General features: G+C 36.2%; 1 protein-coding gene across 6 annotated transcripts in view; it reads left to right on the top strand.

Moving 5' to 3' along the window:
- The window catches only part of igf2bp2b (insulin-like growth factor 2 mRNA binding protein 2b), a 41,827-nt gene extending 25,101 nt beyond the window's left edge, over window positions 1-16,726 (top strand). For 2 of the 6 annotated variants that reach the window (XM_081362147.1, XM_081362148.1), the window contains exons 3-13: window positions 2,415-2,720; window positions 6,145-6,279; window positions 6,517-6,639; window positions 10,293-10,428; window positions 11,555-11,686; window positions 11,869-11,937; window positions 13,289-13,405; window positions 14,753-14,827; window positions 14,972-15,103; window positions 15,539-15,652; window positions 16,472-16,610. In XM_081362147.1, the coding sequence (XP_081218273.1) occupies window positions 2,539-2,720; window positions 6,145-6,279; window positions 6,517-6,639; window positions 10,293-10,428; window positions 11,555-11,686; window positions 11,869-11,937; window positions 13,289-13,405; window positions 14,753-14,827; window positions 14,972-15,103; window positions 15,539-15,652; window positions 16,472-16,570 (1,314 nt within the window). In that variant the 5' untranslated portion in view covers window positions 2,415-2,538 and the 3' untranslated portion in view covers window positions 16,571-16,610. Of the gene's footprint in view, window positions 1-2,414; window positions 2,721-6,144; window positions 6,280-6,516; window positions 6,640-10,292; window positions 10,429-11,554; window positions 11,687-11,868; window positions 11,938-13,288; window positions 13,406-14,752; window positions 14,828-14,971; window positions 15,104-15,538; window positions 15,653-16,471 lie in introns of all 6 variants that reach the window. The other 4 variants (XM_081362149.1, XM_081362150.1, XM_081362151.1 and 1 more) reach the window with 4 other exon arrangements.
- Window positions 16,727-17,046: the final 320 nt, after the last annotated feature.

Raw genomic sequence — 17,046 nt, 5'->3', positions numbered from 1 at the left:
CTACAAAACTATTAAGCAGCACAACTGAGTAAGACTAAAGCCTGCTGAAAATGCAGCTTTGACATCACAAGAATAAATGACTGCTTGCGGTTTTTACTGGATCAAATGAATGCAACCTTGAGTATGAGAGACTTCTTTTAAAAAATATTATAAATCTTAGTGACCCCAAACTTTTGAACAGTAGTGCACTTCATTATATCCCATTAATTAATTTATCACATAAATTAACATTAATTTTATGCATCACGATTGAGGAGTTTTAAATTTCAGCATTTTGCCTAACCCTGGTAGTGAGATGGCTTTAACAGGAACAGGTTATGCGAAATGTGAGAAATCTACATTTCTTTTTTATATATATATATATATATATATATATATATATATATATATATATATATATAATATATATATGTATATATATATATATATATATATATATATATGTATATATGTTTTGAATACAATTATTCTGTTAGAACGGTTTCGTGTAAGTGGCCCCTAAGTTAATAACTAATGATCTTTACGACAGAAGTGAATCAATCAATCAAAACTAACTTTAGCTGGACAATAACTTTATCCTAGAGCTGCTGTAAAGCCAAAACTATCTCTGTTACTGTAATTGCCTGTTATCACTGTAAAGCTGCTTTGAAACAATTCATATTGTTAAAAGCGCAATATAAATGAAGGTGACTTGAATAATGATGGTAAAATTTGGAATTCATCCTTTTATGACCTTGTTTTCTTAATCCATTCATTACACTGACATAAGTCGTATAACCAGTTTTATGGGTGTGCGATATGGCAAAAATATCCAATAAACAATGCCTTTTTCGTGTTGGTTTTTAAGTCTATTTTGCAAGTCACAAGCAGTACAGCCAAACTTATTTCCCCATTTTTAAAAATGTAGCCATATTGGTAACAAAAAAGTAAAAAGAATGACAGACCACTTAAAGGTATGGTGACCAGACGTCCTGAAATCTAAGCTGTTGTCCCGAATCCCGATTCCGGCCCTAATTATCCCGAAAATTATACTTAAGCAAATTCTTGAGTAGTTATTGTCTGATAAAACATTAAAAACTGTCCGTGGAGGTTGAGCCGGCTGCTCATTGGCTGCAGCATCTTTTTTGTTTCTTTTTTTTTAAGTTCTACAGAGAACCATAGGCGCGAATTTAGATATGCATTGATAAGCGAGCGCAAGTTGCCGCAGCCGCGAGGACAGTGAATGTGCAGGCAGCAACTCATAAAGGAGTGATTAATTGGTCGCGGCATGTAGTTCGGCCTAATGTCTGATGTCGGGTTACACAAAGCAAATCATCTACACAATTATTTAGTTTTCTTATTTAATGACCGACAATTTAGTTGTGATAATAATTTTGGCATAAGGCTTATTAGCGTTAGGCTATAGCCTGAAAGGTCTGATTTACACACTGTTACAACAGTCTTTTTTTTTTTTTTTTCACAATGACATTTGAGTTCATGATTTTAATGTTGTTTTTTTGTGGCAGACTAAAGACTAATGACAAACTGTTGATCTTAAGGTTTGAAATTCATTATCTTTTATTATCTATTCATAATAATAAAAATAACTAATAACTACTACATGTTATTAAAAATAAGAAGATACAAATTACAAATAATAGGACAAATACAATATAAGATACAAATGTATTTACTGTAACCGTAAGTAAGAAAATGAATAAACAAATAAAATACTACATACACTTCACTGTGTGAGTTAAATGTTGACTGATTCTTAAAGCTACTGAAGTTTTTCAGTCAAGATCAGTGAGTGATTTTCTCTTTGTTGTTTGATTAACATTAATGGCACAGACTACTGTCACTTTTAAGACCGAATGCACTGATCTAATAAACTGACACACATCCATACTGTTAACATAAGACATAATTGTGTTTATGTAAACCTTGTGTATATGTTTGACAGTGTTTGCGCAATAAGATGCGAAAGAGAACTTAGTTCAGTTCTCACTCGCTGTGTGTCAGGCTTTTAGTTTGTGCGCTCTTTGGGTGTAGAGTAAAAGCGTGCGAATAAAAAGTTTAACTGGCAATGCTTTAAAACGCATGTGAACTGATGGCGAACAACTGTAATGTCACGTGAGCATAACTCTACCACTGCTTTGCTAAACGTGATGTGAATGAACGTCACGTTGTACAGTATGTTGGGACCAGAATTGCAATTGAGGGAATGTGCGCTGTAGCACGATACTATGATCTTTCTTCAAAGGCAGATTGTGGAGACATTTTAATCATTCACAATCTAAAATCATGATATCTCACACCCCTAGCCAGTGTAACCAATGCTGTATGTTCCTTGTTGTGTCTGTTATTTGGGGCCTGTGTTAAGTATGTCATGGCATAGTGATTGATCTCTCTCTTTCTCTCTCCTTTATCTCCAGGGCTGTTGAGAAGTTGACAGGCCACCGTTTTGAGAATCACTCCTTCAGTGTGTCGTACATACTGGACGAGGAGGCGGGAAGGGACGGGGGTGGAAGACCCCAGGTCCCGCGAGGGGCATCTAAAATGGGGACAGGAAGTCGGGAGCAGGAGTTTGGTCAGCCAGGGGCGATGGGAGGCCCCCAGGGGCCGAGGCAGCGTCAGCAAGAACTGCCTCTAAGAATCCTAGTACCCACTCAATTTGTGGGAGCCATCATTGGAAAAGAGGGACTCACCATAAAGAACATCACAAAGCAGACACAGTCCAAGTAAGAAGTCTTGACATTTGTTCAATCAGTACTTGTCTAATTAGTAATGTGTTAAAGGGTTAGTTCACCCAAAAATGAAAATTCTGTCAGTAATTACTCACCCTCATGTTGTTCCAACCGCGTAAGACCTTCGTTCATCTTCGGAACATAAATTAAGATATTTTTGATGAAATCTGAGCTATGTCTCACTCCTCTATAGGCTGCTAGGTGACCGAAACTTGCTGGCCCAGAAAAGTTATTAAAGAGATCGTTAATATAGTCCAAGTGACTACAGTGGCTTAATCTTAAGTATATCAAGCGACGAGAATACTTTTTGTGCGCAAAAACAAACAAAAAACAACGACTTTATTCCACTATTCATTTCCTTCTCTCTGGGCCTCTAGTTGGTTCACGTAGTGTTTTTGTGTAGCGCGTCTGTGTTACACGTCACCACGTAGGCTCACAATTGGCCGAAGCTGATCATGTGTGTGATGCGTGTTGACGTACAACACAGACGCGCAGCACAAAAACACTACGTGAACCAACTAGAGGCCCTTAATATAGTCACTTGGACTATATTAACGATCTCTTTAATAACTTTTCTGGGCCAGCAAGTTTCGGTCACCTAGCAGCCTATGGAGAAGTGATCCAGCTCTCAGATTTAATCAAAAATATCTTAATTTGTATTCCAAAGATGAACGAAGGTCTTACGCGGTTGGAACAACATGAGGGTGAGTAATTACTGACAGAATTTTCATTTTTGGGTGAACTAACCCTTTAAATATAATTGATCATTATAATTTAAAGATGTAATTATAGTTTTTATAGCCGTCACTAATATGGATACACTGACATGACATTTCTGTGCCGATGATCAACAACTTGCTATGGCTGAAACAATATTTGGTTTTACTTTTTGCATTTTAATCCTTTTAATTTCAGATAGTTCATTAAAAATAATTTACTTGATACATTCAAAAACGTAAAATTTGGATTTTGTAATAGTGGTTAAACCAATATATCATCAATGCCGATATTTGCCATTATTAAAGGTGGGGTAAGCAGTATTAAATAAGCTCAGAAGGAATCACTGGAAAATAAAGGGTTATAGCTGGGCAAGATCTTTAGGACCTGCGTTAATATTAGAAAAGCTTTCCAGCGCTAGAGAGAGCAAAGCAGGAAGGCCTGAAAACAGACGCGGAGGTTGCTTTGATTAAGTTTGAGTGTCATTGTTTGTCTGGAGCTGCTGTGCTGTTGGCAACTAACAACCAAATCTTGTTTGTAATTACTATTGTGTACTGTACGTTCATTGTTGGCGCTTCCTTTGAACAATGTGTTTATTGTTTTTGATTATGCAAGACAGGTAACAGAGAAACACATTTCCATTTCGTCGCAGTTATTTCCCACCCCAATAAGAGAACATCACTCTCTTCTCCCATATAGAAATACACAAAAGTCTCATACAAGAGACAATCTAAATCCAAAACAAATATTGCAAGGTACCCAAAAACCAAATATACATCACTGTACTTTACACATAAAAGTGACATTTTCCAGCAAAACAAAACGAAACAAAAAAACAAACAAACACTATACATAGTTACACCTCCTGTAATAAATGACCAATATTATTGTTGTTAATGTAGTAATTAAACGGCTTCCATATTTCTTCATATACATCCATTTTGTTTTTAATAAAATATGTTATTTTTTCCATGGCCATACACTGTGCCATGGCATTAATCCAAGTTCCAATAATTGGTGGATCAGGCCTTTTCCAGCTAAGAGCTGTCCTTCTTTTAGCTTGTAATATAGCATAATCTATAAATTTACGCTGCTGAAGATTTAGTTTAAGGGATATAAATGTAGCAAAATCATTTTTGCATCTAGAGGAATATTCAAGGGTAAAATTACCTTTGTAATATTAATCACTTCCACCCAAAAGTCTCTAATAATGTTGCATTCCCAAACACAATGCACAAATGAACCCTGAGCCTCTCTGCATTTCATGTATCAGGAATATTTTTATTAAACCTATTTAGTTTGACAGGAGTTATGTAAGTCTGCATCAACCGGTTATATTGAAGTAGTTTTAAGCTAACGCTACCTAACTGTTTCTGAGAGTTTTTACAGACTTGTCTCCATTCATCCTCAGATGTTGGCGCTTCCTTGTCATTCATTCATCATCTGCGCTTTATTTTTCATGAAGCATTATTTTCTTGCGCTTCTGCTATGATAAACAGACATCTGCTCTTGGATTGCGTGTGTAACGGAGTCCAGCTTGTGAGAGTCTCACTAATGACTGCTGAATGACGTGTCTAGCGTCTCGCCTCGCATCGGGGTTCCAGGCTGACTCAGAGCAGGGTGGTTAGGATTGGAGGATGAGTTTTGGAGGCGGAGCATTGAAGAGAGGGATGTGTTTGTTTGATTTCAAATATCAATAATGTCCAACAGCTTTTTGGAAATACCGCTTACCCCACCTTTAATTATCGAAGGTGTGTCCGATGAGTGTATGAAGCAGGCCTGAGAACCCTGCCCCTGAGCAGCTCAGACTATCTTTGTTTAATAGTTGTTTTGAATAATTGAAAGCCAAGTGCTTAATACTTAAGCCTTTTAATATCTAAAGAACATTAAATGCCATAAACCTCACAAACTTTGGCATATCTAGCTGTTACTGTAGATCTTCAAGTGTGCATACCCTGTATAAAGGTGCATATACATTGCGAGGATGGATCGTCACGCACAAAGGATCTAAGCTGTGTGAGTTAGATGCGGACAGTAGAATTCGGCTGCCATGCATGAGCAAGCAACTTTAAATCCTTCATATCCAGTCATATTCACTGTGTACATGTTTAGCTTAACCTAGTCCTTATTTGAGAAAATATGAATGCCAGTGTGCACAAACTTACCAGATTGCTGAGTTGGTTGGTTTCTGGGTGTGTTTTTTTTTTCTGAAAATACTATAATAGTATTTCAGAAGATGTTTCTATATTATGTATAAATCTGTTTATTTTACAGATTTTTTTTATCAATTTCATAGTATTTTTAAAACTGATTTATCTTTTAATTATTTATTTCTAAATATTGTATAAAATATTATGCAAATTAAGCATAATAATAATACAATGAGCATATTTGTTTCACAAACTACAGCAAATGTTTGTATGTAACAAACCCTTTGACAAATGTTTATTCAGAGCTATTTCATTTGTTCAAAGACAACTATACAGAGCACAAAGGGATGGAATAAACCTGCAGGATTCTTGAGGGTTGTTTTTCTTGTTTGACTAATTTAAACGTAAAATTGAAATCTTAAAAATGCTGCTTTATATGCTTAATTCAACATTCAGTGTCCTTCTGGGTCGTAATTACACATTGTGTATTTATTTACAGGTGAAAATGTATTTCAAAAATGTGATAAATGTCATCCTTCTCTCTGTCTCAGGGTAGATATCCATCGTAAAGAGAATGCTGGGGCGACTGAGAAGGCCATCACTATCCACTCATCTAAAGAGGGCTGTTCACAAGCCTGCAGGATGATCCTGGAAATCATGGAAAAAGAGGCTAATGACACCAAGATGTCAGTATTTCATCTGACTGTAGGGCATATTTAAGTTTTATATGCTTCATTCGCTTTAGGATTGTTTTTTTTTTGTTTTTTGTTTTTTGTTTTTTAAAGACAAATCATTTAAAAATATGTTTATGTATAAATAAGCTCATGGTGTTTATTAACTTAAGTTCAAAAACTGCACCAGCTCAAAATATAAATAAATAAATAAACAAACAATTCATATTGTGTACTTTCTCTCTGTGTCAGTGTTGAGGAGGTTCCTCTGAAGATCTTGGCCCACAATAGCCTTGTTGGGAGACTCATAGGGAAGGAGGGCAGGAACCTGAAGAAGATAGAGCAAGATACAGGGACCAAGATCACCATCTCTGCGTAAGTGTTCTCTACATCCATTAAAACTGCTAACAATGTATTTTATAGGGGTGTAATGATTCACTCATTTTCTCCATGCATATTTAATTATATTTAATTTATAATATTATTTAATATTTATTTATAATTACAAATCCTGCCGAAGCATATGCATTGATCTTGAAACATTGATTTTTTTAAATCAGGAATCATTTTTTTTATTCAGTAATAGATTTAAAATGCTATCAATCGAATGAATTACAATTCGATAGCGATTTAATATATAAAAATTAAATTATATGGATATTTATAATTTGTATTATTGCATGGAAATTCACTGTTATTTTCTATAAGGTAAAATACTCTAATACTCAGGTATCATTGTTTATTTAGGCAAGCAGAAGGCATTTAACTCTTTCCCCGCCAGCATTTTTTTTTAAGTTACCAGCCATGGCCCACAGAATATTTTGTTATATCAATATCTGAACGTATTATATCCGAACAATATATCAAAAGAAAGAACTGACCATCTGCTTTTAAAAAACAACAAAACAAAAAAAAAAATGTTTTGTTTTAGCTTAAAGGGGTCATATAATGGCATTTTTGTACAAGCTAATATGATTCTTTAGGGTCTAAATTAAAAGTTTGTAATGTACTTTAATTAAAAATTCTCATTAACACTAATTTTACCTGGTCAAAAACAGCTCTGTTTTCAGCACGCCGTTTAAGTGCCTGTGTCTTTAAATGATAATGAGCTTTGCTCACCCCGCCCCTCTGTTCTGTGCGTACACCGTTTGTAACACAATAACCATAACGCGTTGTTCATTATAAACGTGGGATTATGAATTATATTGAGAACGTCGTACATAGAAAACATGCCGTAATGTACCCTGAGTGTAAACAGCCGCATTCATCGTGAAGCATGCAGCAAGCGATTTGCAAAGATTAATATAAATATTAATATAAAGGTTAATAAAACGTTACACTCACTTCAGTTCTTCTGGAGGTGCAGCAGGAACACGAATAGTTGGTACCGATCCTTTTTTCAGGAGCAGCTTCTTAGCAAAACCAGCTTTATACTGATCCTCGTTTGTAAAGCAGTCTGGTGTGTGAAATGATTCGCGCAAACATGAAGGCATTGACGTTGATCGTGGGGAATATTCCCTTCGAAAACAAACTCAGCCACTGCGTCTTCAGCGGTTCGGATTTAGGAACATCAAAATGACTGCTGTGTTCATTATTACACCCAAGAACAGAACCCCACAATCGCTTAGACGCCATTCTGCTCATAGACAGTGCTCCAGCGTATCAACAATGAACGCGCCGGTCCGCGCTGACTATGATTGACAGCTCGCTCACGAGGGCGCGAGGGCGGGTCTGTGTTGAAACGCTGCTGTCAATCAACAATCGTGGGAGGGGCGTCAATTTTGTGACGTCACAAAATCGAACGGCTTGATTTGAGAGAAGGGAAAACATATAAGAAGATAAAAAAAAAACACTGGATGGATTTTGATCATTTTATGATGGTTGTGTACAGGCACTGCAAACACACATTTCAGTACAATCAACTTGTAAAAGTGCATGTACCATTATATGACCCCTTTAATGCAATCTTTTTTAATCAACACTTGAATGTGGGTAAGTTATAAAAAAGCAACATTTTGAGCAAAAAGCAGAGAAAAACGTGTTTTTGTCAAAGATTACATCCAGGTCGGATTCAGAACGATGATCAAAACACAGACCGAGTCCATCAACACTCCTAAAGCTTGCACAGTCCTATACCACTTCCTGGGTCGACATTTCATTCAGTAACATTAGGCAGTTTTGATTTATATGCTGTTTAATGTCGATGATCGCGTTATTTTACATATGCATCTGCTTACATATGCTGTCGCTTGTTTCTGCTGCTTCACATGTCTTTTGATCTGGAGATTAAATACTCTTTCAGAAGATGTGTCATAGCATCCCCTACTGTATAACAGTGGAAACATGGAAAGACGTAAATTTCCGTTAATGGCGGGGAAGCGTTGTCTCATAAATGACGGAAATTTCCATCAATGGCGGGGGAAAGAGTTTAGTCTTATTATACCTCAAGTCCTCCTAGGTGTACATGACATTCTTCTTTCAGACAAATACAATAGGAGTTATTTTAAACAAGTAATAAAAACTCAGTGAGTGTTTTAGCGCAATTTTCTGACGTCATGGGATCACAACACTAATTTTTTTTGTGCGTTCCCGAGATTAGACCTTCCTTAACATAACGCCGAAAACCCGAACTCTCTGGTTGAGGAGTAGATAGAAGTGCAAGATTGGTGCGCACAGACAGAACAGAAATCATGAGTTAACAATCGCAATTTTGTCCGGTGGAAAATTGCGCTAAAAATGTCCTGGCTCTTCCAATCTTTATAATGGGAGTGAATGGCTGGAAAATATTTGAAGCCCAAAAAAGTGCATCCATCCATGATAAAAAATACTCCACACAGCTCCGGGGGGTTAATAAAGCCATGGGTTTTTGTAAGAAAAATACCTATATTTATAACTTTATAATCTAAAATAACAAGCTTCCGGCAGACGACCATGCGCATACTACGCAAGTCGACTTGCGCAACAAGAGTAACCCGTGATGCATATATGACGTAGGATGTAGGAGTATCGTAAGCTTAGACGCCTCTCGCGGTTTAAACAAAAGGACTGTGCAACAAACTGAAGCTCCTCTTCTATTATATAGAAATCCTCGACATTTCTCTTCAAAATTTCTAATTCGCGACCAGTGTTTTATTTTGCTCTTCCACCGTAAATCAATGCGTATGGCCGTCTGTCGGAAGCTAGTGATTATAGTTTATAAAGTTTTAAATATGGGTATTTTCCTTACACAAATGCATGGCTTCACTTCAGAAGGCCTTTATTAACCCCCTGGAGCCATATGGATTACTTTTAGAATGGATGGATGCACTTCTTTGGGCTTCAAATTTTCACTAGCCATTCACTCCCATTATAAAGCTTGGAGGAGGCAGGACATTTTTTAATATAACTCCGATTGTGTTCGTCTGAAAGAAGAATGTCATATACACCTAGGATGGCTTAAGGGTGAGTAAATCATGGGCTAATTTTCATTTTTGGGTGAACTATCCCTTTAAGAGAGAATAATAGATCAGAACATATATCTGGAGCATTAAGGTTGCATAGCCTATACATTAACATTGCACTATCCTTTTAAAGCACTTTTAGATTGTGGCTTATATAAATTTCTACATATACCAATTTATTTTAATATTAAAATAAAGTGATGCAGCATCATTAAGAACTCATTAATCGCCCTGAAGGTCACTGTGTAATTCGCATCCTGCTTAAGACATGTTAGAGTAATCATTTAAATAACTGTATGAATTCACTTAGAATTACAAATAATACAGAATTAAATCATTAATCTAAATCGAATCTCATTGGGTACTGAATTGAATTGTTCTGAATTAGCATAAATTGTTCTGAATTAGCATAAATTGTTCTGGAATCGATTGGAAAACCTATGAATCGTGGAACCAATTCATTTGCTGTCTACCCAAAAATGCACACCCCTTTTCTCATAGGAACCTAGTTAAGAGATTGAGGTTTAATTATGTATGTATTGAATGTTCATCTCATGTGACAGTGCTTATTTCCTTCTTTTTGTGCAGATTACAAGACCTGACGATATATAACCAGGAACGTACCATTACGGTGAGGGGAGGGGTGGAGGAGTGCTGTAATGCAGAAATGGAGATCATGAAGAAACTTTCAGAAGCCCATGAGAATGATGTAGCTTCACTTAATGTAAGTAAATCATAGCTTAGGTTACAGTTTATTGGTGGATGGATGTTAGTTTGGGATATGCCTATCAGTTGTTTCTAGAGATATGAAGTCGTTTTGAAACAACATGTCGACTTGATGCTTTTAGAATAGAGTTTTATTCATAATTAGTTCTTAATGCTATTTCTTTTTGTTATCTCTTCCTAAACACCCTAATCCCATAACCAGATACTTGTTTATCAGTAAAACATGGAAAAATACCTTTACCTACTATACATCAAATCCAGATGGGACTTTGAACAAAAATTTTATTATTATGATTATTAAACCTCAAGTCTGAAATATATATATTTTTTTCTCAATATATTTTGTCAAAATAATTTGTTCAATCTATTGACGCCCTATTTAGATATGAAATAAAAAGAGTTATGAATGTGAATGGACATGTGCTCCAAACTGTACTGTTTGCTACTCAGCGTGTTTTCATTAATTCAAATCTAACCTGACCTGAACTGACCTTTGTGCAGTTATGTGGAAGTTTGCGCTCTATGAAAATCTGTTGAGTTGCTGTCAAAAGTAAAAATCCATGTTTGTAGAACTGTTAAACTGTATTTGATTTGAAAAACGTGTAATTATAAAACTACATTGTAGAAAAATACCTTTTTCCAATCTTGTCCTGGGATTGAATGCAGTCGAACTGTGTTCTTTTCTCTGTCATCAAATATTCGTAAAAAAAAACCATAAAATAACATTGTTGAAACAAGATCCAGTTTTATGGACACAGATCTTCCAACATACACAAATATAGCGTGACGTACAGTATACAGTATAACACTTACCAAGTAAATAAATTCATGGACTTGAACTATTGATTTAAGTTGAATTATTTATTATCATTATTAATTATTGAATGCTTGATTATTGTATCTTGTAGAGTTGACTTATCTTAGAGCTTCTGTCTGTAAAATAGAAAACAGGCAGAGTGTGGATGTGAATTGGCATTAACTTAATTTGCTGATTCAGTAACTGTTTGACTCATGCTCATGCCTCACTTAAACCTGTGAAACTGAGCAAGACTGATTAATTTCACTCGCTCATAAAGGCTCACCTATACTCTTAAGATTCACATCTCTCTCCATATTGGTTTCAGCAGCAGACTAACATGATGCCAGGTCTAAACATGAGTGCATTAGGGATCTTCTCCTCTGGCTTGTCTGTTCTCCCCCCAACCTCTGGTCTGCGTGGATCTCTGTCCACCCCTGCCAACTACAGCCCCCTGCTGGTGAGTATCAGGACGTGCTGTATCAGGACACTTGCCTGCGAATGACTTTACAAAGGAAGGTGTGAGGTGTAAAGGGTGTGTGGGACAGTGAATTGTCTTTCATCTTAGTGTGTATTCTATCTTTGTAATTTCGGGTTACATTCATCTCACCACATGCTATGGGTGTATGTTTGCCATCACAGGGACCCTCTTCAGTAATGGGGGGCATGTATGGGGTTCCCTCCTCTGGAGCATTATCTCTTCAGCAACTGGTGAGAACTTATTAAATGTGTATCTCAAAAGAACTATTAATTTTTTTCTTACTTTGCACACTACTGTATATTGTGACAGTCTGAACCTCCTGAGAAGCCTTTCAATTAGATCAATTAGAAATTTCTTTTAATGTACATATTTTAAATTCCAGTTAAGTTCCTGAATTTGACTTGAAGCATCAAACGGATGCACAATTGCATTCGAATTTGAAATTGAAATAAATCCATGCAACTGTTGTAATAAGTGTAGTTTTTAAAAATACATTTTATTTTTCTGCATGAATATTGCATGAACATGTTTATATATGGCTTATTTCCAGAAACATTAGATGATATTAATAATCAAAGTTTGTATTTGAATTTGTAGAATGTAAAATTTATAGATATTTCATTATATTTACGTAATTAACTTTAAAATAAAAAAGGTAATAATTAAACTTTTAGTAACACTTTACAACAAGGTTCAATTTGTTAAGATTAGTTAAAGCATTAGCATTGAATTAACCATGGACAATACTTTTACAGCATTTATTAGTCTTGGTTAATGTAAATTTCTGCTTGCACTATTATATTATAATTTTAACATAATTTTATCATTTAAAGACCCCCCCCTCCACACACACACACACACACTCAATTTCCACTATACATTCTAATAAAGTTAACTCCAACAAAACATGTGTTTGTTGAGCTGGTTTAATGGAATTATTTTGTGGCTGTTGAATTTCTTTGCATTGCTATTCATTGAAATCCTCTATTCAATTTAAATTCCATCTCTTTAAAGTTTGTATCATGTTATTATTATAAAGGGTATTGTTAAATCGTCAGTTTTGTCCAACCTTGTGAAACACAACTCAAAACTATGCAAAGATTATTTCCCAATTTTTAGACTCTTTGAAAGACATGTATTTATTATGTATTTGATGTATTTATTACAATGCATTTTAAAAGATGCATTCTAATGTCTTAGAATCTGCCACCAGGTTCTGAGGTTTTGTGGCATATGTGTGTTCTATTATTATTTATCCACCTAAATAATCCTAGTATTTAGTTATCCGGTTATCTCTGTCTTTTTCTCTGCTCAGAGAAAATCTCAGCAAAACAAAAATAGTAGGATCGAACTGAATTGACCTGAAAAATCATAGATCTTCTATAGATCTGCTCTTTGGTTAAAATACAGGTTGTATAACTGAAATTGTTGTATTCTGTTTGAACAGTTTTGTGAAGCCAGTGCTGTTTACTACTGTGAAGCTGCTTTATTGTGAAGCAATCTGTATTATAAAAGTGCTATATAGATAAACTTGACTTGACTACTAGGAGTAAAGGGTGTCTGTGTGTGTGTGTGTTTCAGTCTACTGAACAGGAAGTGGTCTATCTTTTCATCCCCACTCCAGCAGTAGGAGCTCTCATCGGGAAGAAAGGGCAGCACATTAAAGAGCTGGCACACTTCGCTGGAGCCTCAATAAAAGTGAGACACATGCTGATCCCACTACAGTTGTGAACAGTAACCAGTTTAGTATGAGACTTGAATGAAAGATTAGAGTGGACCTATTGGTGTCAATGAAGTACTTGGACTGAAACATTTTAAAACTTCTGCTTAAGACCATAATCTTAAGTATTTGGTGGCACTTCCGCTACTGGAGCAAGGCTACCAAGTTGGAATAGAAAAAGAATAATGAAATAAATCAGGAAAATAATTAATACTTGTATCATACAGAGAGGACACGTAAGTTTGCACTAGGTAATCAGTTGCACAACAAGAACGCAAAGCAATTATATAACACATTATTTAATAGCTGAATCTACATTGCTTCAGTGACAAGCTATATAGGTTGTCTTAATGGGCTTCTGGTAATCACCTTACAAACTCTTAAACAGCTAGTGTATTTGTATTGTATCAAGGTATCACTGACACTTCTAGCGGTTTAAGTTGTCCTTTATACTCAAATACTTAAAGGTCCCGTATTATGCCCCTTTTCACAAGATGTAAAATAAGTCTCTGATGTCCCCAGAGTGTGTATGTGAAGTTTCAGCTCAAAATACCCAACAGATCATTTTTTACAGCATGTTTAAATTGTCATTTTTTGGGGCTCAGAAAAACGCGCTGTTTTAGTGTGTGCCCTTTAAATGCAAATAAGCTGCTGCTGGACGACACAGGGGGCGGAGCTTCATGAGCTTGCGCTCAGTCTCTCAAGACAATTTCACCTCACGGAATGATGATAATATCAGAAACTCTCAGTAACGTGTTCATTTCGAGTCGGACAATAATGCCTACAGAGTCAGAGTGCTGTATAGAGATGAAACCGGTATTAGTAGTTTAATTATGGTTATTATAACGTATTTGTCATCTGCTTGTATGTATCCATTATTTATTAATAGCCTACAAGTCTGCTGTCTGAATGATGATCAAACATACTGATGAGTTTAATAAAGTTTATTGTACATCACACAAAAGATGAAGCGTCAGTTTTACTTCAGAAAATCACCGTAAGAGCTGAGTAAACACAGTAAGTTATTAGAAGTGCGCAAGTACATAAACGAATTTCGGTAGAATTGAGGGAGCATTCCTGTCAGTCAAAAAACGGTTTTAATGACGTCATTAAAGAAGGAAGTAGAGGGATGTAGTCCAAACGGGCCGTTCGATGTAGTCAACTTCTGTTAAATAATATCTCGCTTGGCATTGAACTTTGAGCTTTATCATTTTACAGATATTATTTATACTCTAACAACAACATTACACACTAACTAAAGTTTGAAACATGGGATCACGAAGAACAGGACCTTTAAATCAAGACACTGTTTTGTGTCACTGCAGATTGCTGCACCAGACAGTCCTGATGAGCCTGAGAGGATGGTCATCATAACCGGACCACCAGAGGCTCAGTTCAAGGTAAAAGCCATAATTCGGTCGTTTATGCTACTGTTTTTCAGGATACAGATTTGATCAGGCAGGACCCAGCTCAGGGTGTTTTACATCGATCTCTATATTCATCCCTCATTTCTCCTTTACTCATCTGTGTATGTGTGGCTGTAGGCACAGGGGAGGATATATGGGAAGTTGAAAGAGGAGAATTTTTTCACAGCTAAGGAAGAGGTGAAGTTGGAGGCACATATAAAAGTACCTTCATCCGCCGCCGGTCGAGTCATCGGGAAAGGTGGAAAAACGGTATGTGTGCTTTGTGAACGTGTGTTTACACATGGTTTTAACATCTGTCTCGGGTGATCCAATCACAAGTCAAGTGAGTCAGATTGCTATTTACACCTGGTAGTAACATCTGTCACAACTTGTGATTGGATTTCGAGGGACTACGTGCATCTCTGAATATGTTACTGCATGTTGACCAATATAAAAATAAACAGCACACCTTGCTTTCAAATGTATTTCACAATCTTGCTACAGTACAAACAGGATTTAAAAATGTCATATATGCTTATTGTCATTTTAGTCTGGTTCTTTCATGAAGTAAACCTCAGTAGTTGCTGTTGGTCAACATCACTGCCCATCTTTAGTTTAAACCTATGAAAAACTTGTGATTTCAATGTTAATATCAGGTCTAAATGGGGTCTGTTTGTCTAATCTCTGACCTCTTACCACCCACAGGTCAATGAGCTACAGAATCTCACCAGTGCTGAGGTCATTGTACCACGGGACCAGGCTCCAGATGAGAACGATGAAGTGTTTGTTAAGATTATTGGACATTTCTTCGCCAGTCAGGTATGTTTTTGATATTACTCCAGGCCTTGGTTACACTTTTATTTGAGTCTAAAACACCAGTGTCAAACCAAGTCAAGTTTATTGTTTTTCATATTCCATCATCATTTTTGTCCATCCATTAAAAGTCCACACAACCCATAAAGACATCACAAGTAATCTATAATCAAGCGGTTTAATAAGTATTTTAAAAGAGACACAATTGTCTTAGTTTTGGCTTTTATTCACATATAAACCTTGATCAACGCACATACATATGGTAAACAAGTTCAAACATGTTTGCTTGATGCACAAGAACCAATATGATTTGTACTTTGTATGAGTTGACGTGTCACACAAGCAAGTTTAAGCTTCCACAATAAGGTTTGTTCTCATGCATCAAGCAAGCACAGTTGAGCCTCCTTTTATCAAATTTGATGTGCTTTATGTATGTGCAATGATCAATGTAAGATTAAGTCTATAAAGTGTGATGGAAATGAACTTTCTTTACAACAAGTATTGGTTGTAGTGCTTAATCTAGCAACTGAGTATTGGCTGGTCCTAGATAATTACAAAGCATCATCAACATGACATAATTATTATTCTAGAGATTCTTTTTTCCAATCTCAATATCAACTTGTTAACAAACCACTGGCACTTTTCACTTTCCTCTTTTAGACTATTTATTTTATAGATTGCTAGGCAGAGACAAGTGTGCTGCTTTATTTATATTTTGCATAATTTGTATCTTTTTCATTCAGGTTCTTAAAATATTAGCTGATGTAAATGATGTATTTGCATGTGCACTCCAGTCACCTTTGGCTACGGTGTGTTTGTTTGCAGACGGCCCAGCGCAAGATCAGAGAGATCGTACAACAGGTCAAACAGCAAGAGCGGAAACACCAGCAAATGGTGCCAACATCCTCACAACCATCAAAATGATCAGCAGATGCCAGCAAGCAGCAGATAATGAATGTAGCTCATGCGAGGACAAATCGAAATCAACAAAAGAAAGAACGAATTAAAGAGATAGACAAAGGGAGAGGGAGACCGAGCGAAAACATAGAGAGACAGAAGCTGACGAAGAGGACCAGCAGTAAAAAAAAAAAACAACCAAAGAACTTAAAGCACAAAAACGTTTGGCCGTGTGGATATGAATGAACCTGAAAGGTGATCGAGAGTGTTATCAGGTCAGAGAGATCTTCTTATGAGATGGACCTGATAATTCTTTGAGCTCTTTTTATTACTGATTAAGCTGATGTGAGACTGGATATAGATCAGACAGCAACATAGTGTCGGCCCAGATCCGGCCCATATCTGGAACAGGTGAATCCACATGTACCAGATGTGGCCCGGATCTGGGCCGGCACTATATTGCTGTCCAGGGAGGATTTGTGTACTGTGATGAGAGTGCTCGA

Source organism: Scardinius erythrophthalmus, assembly GCF_964197995.2.
Source record: "Scardinius erythrophthalmus genome assembly, chromosome: 3".
In the NCBI taxonomy this organism is placed as follows: Eukaryota; Metazoa; Chordata; class Actinopteri; order Cypriniformes; family Leuciscidae; genus Scardinius; species Scardinius erythrophthalmus.
The sequence above is the reverse complement of the archived record's forward strand: the minus strand, read 5'-3'. Positions and strand labels throughout refer to the sequence as shown.